Raw genomic sequence first — 11,218 nt, 5'->3', positions numbered from 1 at the left:
AAGTAATTTTTTTCTTAGGTATCAAATGGCCATTGGGAGGGGGGGGGGGCAAGCGGGGGAAAGAATTTTGTTTTCTTGTTTCATGTTACCATGGTATTCGACTCTCTGGTAAGTTGTTCAAAGTAACTTATTTCTAAACTTATAATATAGTAATTAAAATTCACCATTCCAATTTTATTCTCTGAATGTTCATGATTTAATTCTTTGGTTTTATTTTGTGATAGATAAAATAGCTTTGTCTGTGTTCATACAGATAATTTCCCCCAACAATGTATATATAAAAGTCACATCTGTGGCAGTCGAAAAAAACATGGTGAACCCTGTTCTTAAAGAAATTTGTCAAACAGAATTTGTTCAGATACTGGGTAATACCCTTAGCATCTGTTACATACCAGGGGTGCATTCCACTTGCAACGTTGACATTGTTTGCCAACCATTTAAGAATGGAACGAGTTGCTGGCGAATGTTAGCAACCATAGGTGAAAATACCTCTGAGGTGTTGGTTGGTGGTTTTGAATTGGCGGACAACAAGATAAACGAATGGTAAGTGGACATTATTATTTTCTTGATGTGAAGATAATTTGTGTTTCATGGTTGGTAAACGCAGTCACATGGAGTTGAAATAACAAACTAATAAGATGATGTCATGATGTCAAAAGAGGGCTTCAAAATAAAACATCTTCAATACAGCAAGAAACAACGTTACAAAAGAATACGTACGGTGTCGCCACCTTCATTACAGAACGCCGCCCTGCTGACCTCACAAATTGGGCAACCAGTTGTTCCAACGATAACAACCTATTGTGCGTAAAGGTAGCTATCTGTTTGCGCAGGTGGATAGTACCCCAGGCCGTTATTTCGACATCTACAGCATTCTCCATCACATAGCCATGTCCAGTGTGATAGGGCAGTGGTCACTACCAGGTACCCAAGTTCTTAAATCTGAGTCGCATAGCTTCGGTAGGAGACGCTTTGAGATCACAAAGTAGTCCAGACGCCTGAAATCAAATAAAGACACAAGGCTGTCAGTAAAAGTGTCTGGAACTCTTCTAGGAGGTTGAAAAATAAGGGAATCAATGTGTGGTGAAGAGGTTTTCAACGTGGTTTTAATCCAAACGAGGCCTGGTTCTTGATAATTTTACCGAGACGAAGTCGAGGTAAATTATCAAGAACCAGGCCTTGGCGGGTTTAAACCACTAGTTGAAAACCGATTCAACACACTTTGATTCCCATTCAAAAATACCTTTTTCAGTCAAAAACATCAACACTTTTTGGTCAAAAAGTAAAATAAATGCAAAAATTATAAATGTTCAATGATTTCTTTCAACACAACACCCCTCCAGCTATGAAATAGTAAAGCCCTCCGCCGCCCTCGAGTAAACAACTCCTTATAAGGGAATGCTGTGCGCGTATCGCGTGATGTGGCACAACTGTTTCAGCCGTTGCTCTCAACAAATAGGAATGAAGAAACTGTCTTATAAGAACAGGTGCAAGCTTGCGTGTCACGCCCATGTTTCAACACTTTTTACTGGTCATAAACAAAGGTTTATACACACCCACGTGACGCGCTGTCCACCAATAGGAAAAGCGAAACTGTCTGAGGTATTTATGAATAATGGATTAAACCAGGGGTGAGAGTCAGCATGGCAGGACTGACAATAAAGTCTAAAACTGGGATTCAGATCTTAGGAGGCACATTGAAATGATGGCATTTCTACTTTTTGGTTAACACCTTGCGTTATAAATTCCAAGGAGGTTTTGAGAACAGTATCCTCAACTCTAGAGAAGTAGATCAAAGAGCCTGACTTTTAATTTGGAAAAAAATACCACAGTCTGAACTCAGATAAAAGTCTGAAATTTCTCATCCCTGTTAATCGTCTTACCATCCAACATTCTTGACTCGGCAGTTTCCCATGTAGGTCCAGAAGGAGTAGGCAAATTCCCTGTCGGGATATAGATGCCTGAGGCAGTCCACGAAGCCTTCATCAAGAAGTTTTGTGAAACCTTCTCGCTCGTCATCGGTGAAGCCTGGCGTCTTGTTGCGGTTTGGTTTAGGATTCTTTAAATCTTTGAAGGTAAGGTAGACAATTGGTTATCACTCTCAAAGGCAGTGGACACTATTGATAATTACTCAAAATAATTAACCAAAAAGGCATTAATGAATGGGAATAAAAGAGTAGTGACTCATTCTTAAACGGCCATTTAAAACCTTGCAGGGTCGTTGCCATCCACACGGCAACAACCCTACCTGTTTGAAACGACCGTTAAAGAACTCGTCCCTACCCTTTTATTCCCTTATTTGTAAAGCGACTTAACAATGTCAAAAAAAAAAAAAACTTCTGATGCATACTGGGAGGTTGTTCCATATCCGCAAAGCAACAAAGGAGAAAGTCCAGTTGTGAGCAGATGAGAGTGTGCTGATGGTTGAGTGTTCGGTTAGGCGTGTGTTGTTAGAAGCTGATCGCAAGCTTGAGCGTGGCGGTTGGTAGAGAGCAAGGCAAGATGATAAGTAGCCCGGTGCTATTCCTAGGAGCCATTTAAACATAGTTACTCATTATAGTTACTCATTACTCACTTACCGATCTCCTGGTGGGCAACATTGAGGTCTCCACAAAAAATTAATGGCTTCTTCTTATCAAGATTCACCAGGTACTCGTGGAAAGCTACATCCCACTCTTTCCTGTATGGTAACCTAATGCAGTGTGGAGAGAAGGTGTGAAGCCAGACTACGGTCAGAAACATTTCCTTGGAAGCGGTTATAACAAGTACATTTTTTTTTTAAAGCATTTTTACAATTTTAAGAATTTAAAATTATAATCACAAATCTCAAAACAGAGACATGTTCCTACGAGTCACACAACAAAATTCAAATTGATTTGACAAATTTGTCGCGTTGCAAATTCTTGAATTATAGAATAACTTTTCTTACTTTCCCTCCTCTGATTTCCTGTCGGTCGTATATTTTCTTGGAAAATTTTTTTTTCACAGTGAAACTTTCAGTGAAAAATGTATCACAAAAACTGTTGAATTCACGAATTAAAAGAGTTAAAAGCAAAGAAAGGTAAGAGATCCTGATGGTCTTACCTCACTAGTCCCCGACTGGAGTTGGGCACATCTGCAAACCAAAACCAAATTAACTTTTAATCAAACGGTGATTATTGTTAATTGAATACACCGATCCATTAGGCTCCGCCCACAGGGCACGTGTGAGCAAGAACACGTGAGCCTCTCCAATGCCACTCTGCACAACTCTACCTCGCGCGCCAAGCATACGCGCACGCATGTCGGACTTTATAGTGTCGGACTTTTGGTTGTGCAATGGGTTGTGAATGGTCAATACGCAATGGGGCGGAGCTTAATGGATTGGTCTATTGGAATGAAAGGAAACATTTTGCAAACTCTGCAAACTCCCGCAAGGGGATATAACACCAGGCTGGCAACAACCAATCTCTCTCATTGGGTTAACGCCTATGGCTTTTGACTATGAATTGCACAAAATAAAGAAATTGTGATTCGGTAACTAGACGACAATACTTATTCTAGCCATTGGGAAATCGACGGTTTGCTTGGTAGGATTCAAACCCACAACCTTGTGATAGGAAGTTCTTCATTTTGACCACGTAAGAGGGTTAATGTTGAAACAAATATTTAAAAAGAAAAAACTTTGCAATGAGAATGGAATGGAAAGTCACTCACAGCAGCCGACAAAATAGAAGTCCTCAAACTCGGCAGTGATGACCCTACCTTCACCGTCGTGTTCTTCAATACCTGGGGGGTCAACAGATAAATCTCAAAATCCATCTAACAAATACAACTAGGTAAAACTACATTACAAGGTCCAAGTTTTTATCATAAACCAGTTTTTGTTATAAACCAAAGGGAAACTTTTTGTAACACAAAACACAATGTCCACAAATTTACATTAAACTTACACCGTTTGAAGATATTGATAGTAAAAAGCGTACCTTAAATTATTAGTTGCTGAGGTTTTGAACAAAAAAATTGTTCATGCTAAAATAATTTGCGTCTCATGATCACTGAAACGAAATTTGTTTTCATGACATTGTTTTACTAATTTCTCAAAAAACTACAGCACCTCACCAGGTAATAATATTTGCAGTAATTGGTAATTACTCAAAATAATGTTTAGCATAAAAAACTTACTTGGTAACAAGCAATAGAGAGCTGGGGATAGTATAAAACATTGTGAGAAACTGCTCCCTCTGAGGTAACGTAAGTTTTTGAGAAAGAGGATATTTCTAACTAAAACATTTGAACTGAATTTGAGACCTCAGCTGAGGTCTTTGACAATTATAAAAGGTGTCCAGTGCCTTTAAGGACATGAAGTGTCAGACTCACGATTGGGACTTGAACACACACTCTGCAGTACAGAGACACCAGAGCTTGAATACGGAGCTTTTATCCACTTGGCCATGACACGCCACATGTTCAATTGCTTTATTGATCGATTGATCGGTTGGTTGACAGTCTCTTACACTCACCTATTCCGTATTTGACGCTTATTGGTTCTTTCTTTGTAAACATTCCAGTTCCTGAGTAGCCTTTCTTAACGGCAGCACCATGCCAGTATGTATGGTACCCTTCTACTTTAGTCACCTCAGGGATGGCATCGTCGGCACATTTCGTTTCCATCACAAAAAAGATATCGGGATCTTCCTTAGCGATGTAGGAGATTCCATCTTTCTGAATAAGTAAACAAAAACAAATTGTATGTAAAACGCAAAATAAAATCAGTGACATTATTGTAGCTAGACTAACTTAAGTGGTGGGCTCTAAATCCACCAAGGGCTAGCAGATCAACACAATTTTTTTATGATATATTTTAGTTTTACCCTTATACCATTGTGTGTTATACTAAATACCCTCTTGAATCAGAGGCTTCGAACTGCCTCTAGCTACCGGGCATTCTTAGTCTGGGTGGTCTAGTTGGTAAGAGACTGCTCTAGAATTGCAAGGGTCATGGGTTCAAATCCCACCCGAGTAATATGCCTGTGATTTCTTTTACAGGACCGGGGAAAGTACTGAGTATACCACATTGGTGTAAGGGTTAAACCAAAATTATCATTCTTTATCCCCGATGCAAGTTAAACATCTATTAAAATTATTAAGGTTTAATAATGGGGGCCAACATTGATGAAATGCATTCTGGGGGAAATCTGTACTGGGCGGCACAGTGTAATTTGCTCAGAGTGCTGGGCGAAATATTTAGCTCTGGGCATGTCCATCCGGCACCACCCACCGTACTAGCTACAAGACTGATCATTGATATTAAAGATTTCAAAAGTGAACTGAACCACTGTTGCACGCAACCTGAGGAAACCTGTAAACTAGGGTGCTTGCTATGTGAACCAGAAACACTGGGGTTAACCCCTACTCTTTCACTGTAGCTTGCAAGCCTGAGGAAACTTGTAAACTAGGGTGCTTGCTATGTGAACCAGAAACCACCAGGGGTAAACCCTACTCTTTCACTGTAGCTTGCAAGCCTGAGGAAACCTGTAAACAAGGGTGCTTGCTATGTGAACCAGAAACACCAGGGGTAAACCCTACTCTTTCGCTGTAGCTTGCAAGCCTGAGGAAACCTGTAAACAAGGGTGCTTGCTATGTGAACCAGAAACACCAGGGTTAAACCCTACTCTTTCACTGTAGCTTGCAAGCCTGAGGAAACCTGTAAACATAGGTGCTTGCTATGTGAACCAGAAACCACCAGGGGTAAACCCTACTCTTACACTGTAGCTTGCAAGCCTGAGGAAACCTGTAAACTAGGGTGCTTGCTATGTGAACCAGCAACACCAGGGTTAAACCCTACTCTTTCACTGTAGCTTGCAAGCCTGAGGAAACCTGTAAACATAGGTGCTTGCTATGTGAACCAGAAACACCAGGGGTAAACCCTACTCTTTCACTGTAGCTTGCAAGCCTGAGGAAACCTGTAAACATAGGTGCTTGCTATGTGAACCAGAAACACCAGGGGTAAACCCTACTCTTTCGCTGTAGCTTGCAAGCCTGAGGAAACCTGTAAACAAGGGTGCTTGCTATGTGAACCAGAAACACCAGGGGTAAACCCTACTCTTTCACTGTAGCTTGCAAGCCTGAGGAAACCTGTAAACATAGGTGCTTGCTATGTGAACCAGAAACACCAGGGGTAAACCCTACTCTTTCACTGTAGCTTGCAAGCCTGAGGAAACCTGTAAACATAGGTGCTTGCTATGTGAACCAGAAACACCAGGGGTAACCCTACTCTTACACTGTAGCTTGCCAGCCTGAGGAAACTTGTAAACTAGGGTGCTTGCTATGTGAACCAGAAACACCAGGGGTAAACCCTACCCTTACACTGTAGCTTGCAAGCCTGAGGAAACCTGTAAACATAGGTGCTTGATATGTGAACCAGAAACACTGGGGTTAACCCCTACTCTTACACTGTAGCTTGCCAGCCTGAGGAAACTTGTAAACTAGGGTGCTTGTTATGTGAACCAGAAATACACTTTTGAACTTGTTCGTATTGATGGGATAAAAGTGAACTAATCCCTACCTTTATCCAAGCTCTTAATCCAGCCACATTCCATGAAGCAATTTTCAGGTTGGACTCACTGAAAGATATAAAAATAAAGCCACAAATTTGGTATTGATTAAACGCAACTGCTTTGCTCTTTACAAAAAACAACACCCAAACATAATGTATTTCCTGGTATTGTTTTAAGGGTCTGTTATACAATTTTTTTTTTTGTATCTTTCAGATGATTCAATCCTGTACAATAAAATTAACCCATGAAAAATTGGTCGCAATTGTTATCGGTAACGCTTCTTTAAAAAAACAATTGGGGGATGAAAAGTGAAACATTTTTCCATAACTGCCGTACTTCAAAATGAAACGTTTCACAAAATGTGTTATACTGTCCAAAGCCGCTGTACTTCGTAACACATATATTTTTTATTTACATTAATTTCTAAGAGTTATTTCCAAAAGTATACAAACCCTTTCAAGAGAGTTAAAGCTTCAATCCAGTTCAGTTTCATTGTTAACAAAAACATTTATTTCTTTCTTTGTTATGAAATACTGGGAATAGGGAGTATTACTATTTGCCATTCTCTGTGCCCCAAATGTCTTCGCTAGTTGTGTAGTTGACAAAATAAGTTCAAAGTGCTATCGCACCCAAGAAATTATATAAATCTTTCTTACTTTCCCTCCTCCGATTTCCTGTCGGTCGTGTATTTTTCTGGAACATTAAGAGCTGCAATTGCATCAGCGTTAGGGTCCTTCTTCTCTGCCTAATACACACAAAATATATGTTTTACTATTTTACACGTGTAGAAGGTTGGTCAACTGAAGTTGTATCAAATGTTAAGAAGCTTGGGTATGAGTGAGTGAAGTCAACTAAATATTAGCTTAAATGTTCAGGAAAGGGCTTTAAAACCAAATACAGTTGACAAAAAATATCACAAACAAGAAGATACATACCTTTGGTTTCTTTGTTGTTCCATTCTAAAAGAAATAAAAAAAAGAGAATGTTACATACCAAAATTAATAAATATTACACACTTTTTTTTTAATCTAGGGATAGGAAAATCTGCAAAAATAGTCTTCTAATTATGTATCATTTAATTGACACACATTTTGGAAAAAATAGGATACACGTTTGGAATAAAACTTGCAATAAACAGAATGTAGTAAATATATATAATTTATAGTTCAGGGCTCGAATTTGGGGAGAAAGTCCACACAACTTGTGGCCTTTGGCTAAAAATGTTAACTGAACAAAAACCGTTTTGACAAGACCAGTCACAAGAAAAGATTTGAACTCGTTTAATTTGAACAAGCACAGACAGAGAAATGGTGCGCTCATGTGATGAGACAGGGAGGCCTACCCGGCGCAGCTATAGATGGTCTGCCTACAGGCACAATTCGAGGCAGAGGCCGCCCTAAGCTGCGCTGGATAGAAAACGTCACAAGTGGAGTGGAAGAAGCGTCAAAGAATTGAGACGAGAAGCGATTGAAAGACACCAGGTGATGGCGGCAACTCCAGGAGTGCGCCACCATTACAACCTGAGGACGAGGCGGCCACGGACGCAAGTCTATGCCGAATGATGATGATGAGACAGAGAAGTGATTGATCTAATTTTTATTCTTAGCAAGTCCTCAAGACTCGGAATGTTTTTATCAGACTGAAAGTCAGCATTTTAAAAAAAAAACATAAGACAGTCGGACTTGTTGATTTCTTGAGCTTACTGGCCCGGTGTTGAAATCACTTGCCTCGGGGCCCTGTGGTACAGTCTTAAAGGCAGTGGATACTATTGGTATTTACTCAAAATAATTATTAGCATTAAACCTTACTTGGTAACGAGTAATGGGGAGAGGTTGGTAGTATAAAACATTGTGAGAAACGGCTCCCTCTGAAGTGGAGTAGTTTCGAGGAAGAAGTAATTGTCCACGAATGTGATTGCGAGCCCTCAGATTAAGAATTTGAAGTCTCTAAATCAAGCATCTGACTGCACACATCTTCATGCGACAAGGGTGTTTTTTTCTTTCATTATTATCTCGCAACTTCGACGACCAATTAAGCTCAAACTCTCACAGGTTTGTTATTTTATACATATGTTGAGATACGGCAAGTGAGAAGACTGGTCTTTGACAATTACCAATAGTGTCCAGAGTCTTTAAGCCCTGAATTTATAAAAACAAAGCATGTACAAATCTACAGAATAGTACGAAAAATTAAAAGCTCTTGAGCCTCTTAAAAAGGTTTTGTTATCAGCAAAAATGCTCTATAATTATTTCCCCACCTCGGCAGCATCGGGACCTACATCAGATTGAGCTTCAGGCCCACCATCACTCTAAATAAAAGGACATTCAAAAGAAGAAAAAAACAACAATGAATATTAAAAACAATCACAGATTAGTGAAACAAAAAGTGGTTACATTTTGTAATATTACAATCTTTTCCTCAACTTCTAGAAGTAGAATATAAATAAAAACAAAATATGTTAATGTAGGACTTTAAACAACAATTATCAAATTATTTCATCCCAAATGATGACAAGTAAAACCTTTTAAAGTGTTGTTCTTTACTGTCCTAGTTCCTTCGTTCGAACTGCCAAAGGAAAATGTTGCTGTATCTTGCCACCAATTTTTCCTTTGTTATGAAATAAAAATATTATTTTTAATACTTTGGTAGTATTCCATTATATACTCATATAAGAGTGACGGATATCGGAGGATTTTATCCCATATCAATAAAGTAATAATGGGCTAGCAATAGCAATGTTTTGACTTCAAATCAAACAACGAACAAGTTCAAAATATTTTTAAAATAATAATTCAGACTTCGACTCCGATTTGGAATTGACGAGTTGGACTCGGAGTCAGAATGGAGACTTGTTTGAGCTGAAGTTTAAACCATGATTATGAAGGACCCAGTAACTGGGGCGATGTACTCGTTTTTTGTTTAACATCGCAGCTGTCAAAACAACATTTTATACAAAAGAGTGCACAGTGCCACTTTCCTGTCCTGGCCTTTGCTTTGAACAAAATGACAACAACTCCAGCTCTCTCTCTTTGTCACGTAGCTCCATTGTTACCTTTCTTTTCGGCATTTTCCTTGAGGTTTTCTTCGGACCCAAACTGTAAAATCTGGAAGCTAAACACTGCCCAGCTTCTTGTCCTTTTCGAACGTATTGTACCCCACTTTGTGTTGACTTTCTCGGTGCCAAAAGATAAAGCTCAGAGTCAGAACACAAGCCGTCGAACAACAAAGTAAAGCACGAATGTTTTTGTCTTACACGTGAGTAACAGCGACCTCTACCGTCGACAACTCTCCAGTTTAATGGCGAAAATTTTGTCAACAGGAGGAAGTTGAACTGTCCTCTTCTGCCAACGATTTTTAACCAAATCATTGCATTTAAGTCAGTCTTTTTGCACGGTATCACTGTTACTGATATGCTGTGGTTAATTTCAAATGTTGCCCACTCACAAATAAATTAGCCTACATACACCTGTGTTTGTCTGACTTACATTGGCTTTTAACCCCATGAGATGAGGTCACTAGATGAAAAAAACACCGAATTACAAATAAAGCGAGCGCCCTCTGCCGACGAATTTTCCTCCCCGGGCAGTGTTTTATAAAAAAATTGTTGTGATGAATTGGTTTTTTTTCCCCTTTTGAAACAGGAGGGAAAACAAAATTCTCCCGACTTCTATAATTTCTAGAGCCCTCTTTGAATCCGAAGGAGTGCCGCTGCATTACTATTTGATTTGAGTACTTGACTTCGATTTCAATTTTAGCTCACAAGGGGGGGGGGGGTACATTTCTAATTGTCTTTACTTAGTTTCTTTATAATAACTGTTGTACTCATTGCTCAGGCTTATTTATAAAGCAAATGGTTTATTTTCAGATAGCATGCATTGTTTTGAAAAGTGATTACAATAGAATCTAACAAGTCAAACCCCAGTGCTTAGGTAGGTCATTGAACCAGGCTCATCATGCTTCAAATACTTCTGTTATACATGTAGAAGTGTAAGAAGTAATACAAAAAACCTGGAATGACACAACGGCGATAGAGGCCATGGTCTCTGTTGCCACCGGTATTGGCCTTGGTGCCCCTTCAGAAATTTCTCTAAAACACCCAAGATTTTTCCAATAAACGGCCTATTCCAAAATAGCACTGGCCTTGGCCTCTCGAAGATAGATTTTCAGACCTGGTGTAAAAATTCACTCACAATGGGCCAACCCTTTAGTGTAACAGGCCTGGAGTTAAGGCCGAGTCGCATCGCAGCGATGACGAAAACGATCACGGAGCAAAGAGAACATATTCTATAGGTTGAATGAGCGTGTGCGTATTCAGCGTGGAGCAATTCAACCAATAGAATGCATTCTCTTTGCATCATGATCGTTATCGTTTTCGGCCTTTACATAAGTGTCACACAGGCATGGTGTGTCGTGGCCGAGGGGTCTAGTTCATCAGACCCAAGCTCTGGTTTTGTCAGCAGCAGAGTGTGGGTTCGAATCCCGGTCATGACACTTGTGCCCTTGAGTAAGACACTTAACCATAGTTGCTTCGTCAACAGTTTGGAAGGTAGTGCATTCTGCTCTACCAGCCAGGCTCCTAGTGGATGATACCCATGCCTACATCCTTATGGCGTGTGAAGGGGTAACCCAGTTTCAGCCAAAGGAGTAGGTGGCTCCTAGTGGATGGTACCCATGCCTAC

The 11,218-nt window shown here is 39.8% G+C and overlaps 1 protein-coding gene across 1 annotated transcript; it reads right to left on the bottom strand.

Annotated features, from left to right (window-relative positions):
* Positions 1 to 18: 18 nt before the first annotated feature.
* Positions 19 to 10,051, bottom strand: LOC117297097 (DNA-(apurinic or apyrimidinic site) lyase-like). The gene is made up of 11 exons (XM_033780229.1): positions 9,592 to 10,051; positions 8,797 to 8,847; positions 7,475 to 7,498; positions 7,196 to 7,284; positions 6,548 to 6,605; positions 4,503 to 4,704; positions 3,697 to 3,768; positions 3,085 to 3,115; positions 2,580 to 2,692; positions 1,884 to 2,067; positions 19 to 998 (listed from the first exon to the last, which is right to left on the bottom strand). The coding sequence occupies exons 1-11, from the start codon at positions 9,904 to 9,906 to the stop codon at positions 881 to 883; spliced, it is 1,257 nt and encodes a 418-aa protein (XP_033636120.1). The 5' UTR covers positions 9,907 to 10,051; the 3' UTR covers positions 19 to 880.
* Between the last annotated feature and the right edge of the window lie 1,167 nt (positions 10,052 to 11,218).

Source organism: Asterias rubens, chromosome 11 (genome assembly GCF_902459465.1).
Source record: "Asterias rubens chromosome 11, eAstRub1.3, whole genome shotgun sequence".
In the NCBI taxonomy this organism is placed as follows: Eukaryota; Metazoa; Echinodermata; class Asteroidea; order Forcipulatida; family Asteriidae; genus Asterias; species Asterias rubens.
This window is presented reverse-complemented; position numbering and strand designations above follow the sequence as displayed.

Coding starts and splice junctions, on each gene's coding strand:
- LOC117297097 (XM_033780229.1), bottom strand. CDS start 9,906: ATGATTTGGTTAAAAATCGTTGGCAGAAGAGGACAGTTCAACTTCCTC. Junction 2,068..2,579: donor TGTTGCCCACCAGGAGATCG/GTAAGTGAGTAA, acceptor TTACCTTCAAAG/ATTTAAAGAATCCTAAACCA. Junction 999..1,883: donor CGAGTCAAGAATGTTGGATG/GTAAGACGATTA, acceptor ATTTGATTTCAG/GCGTCTGGACTACTTTGTGA.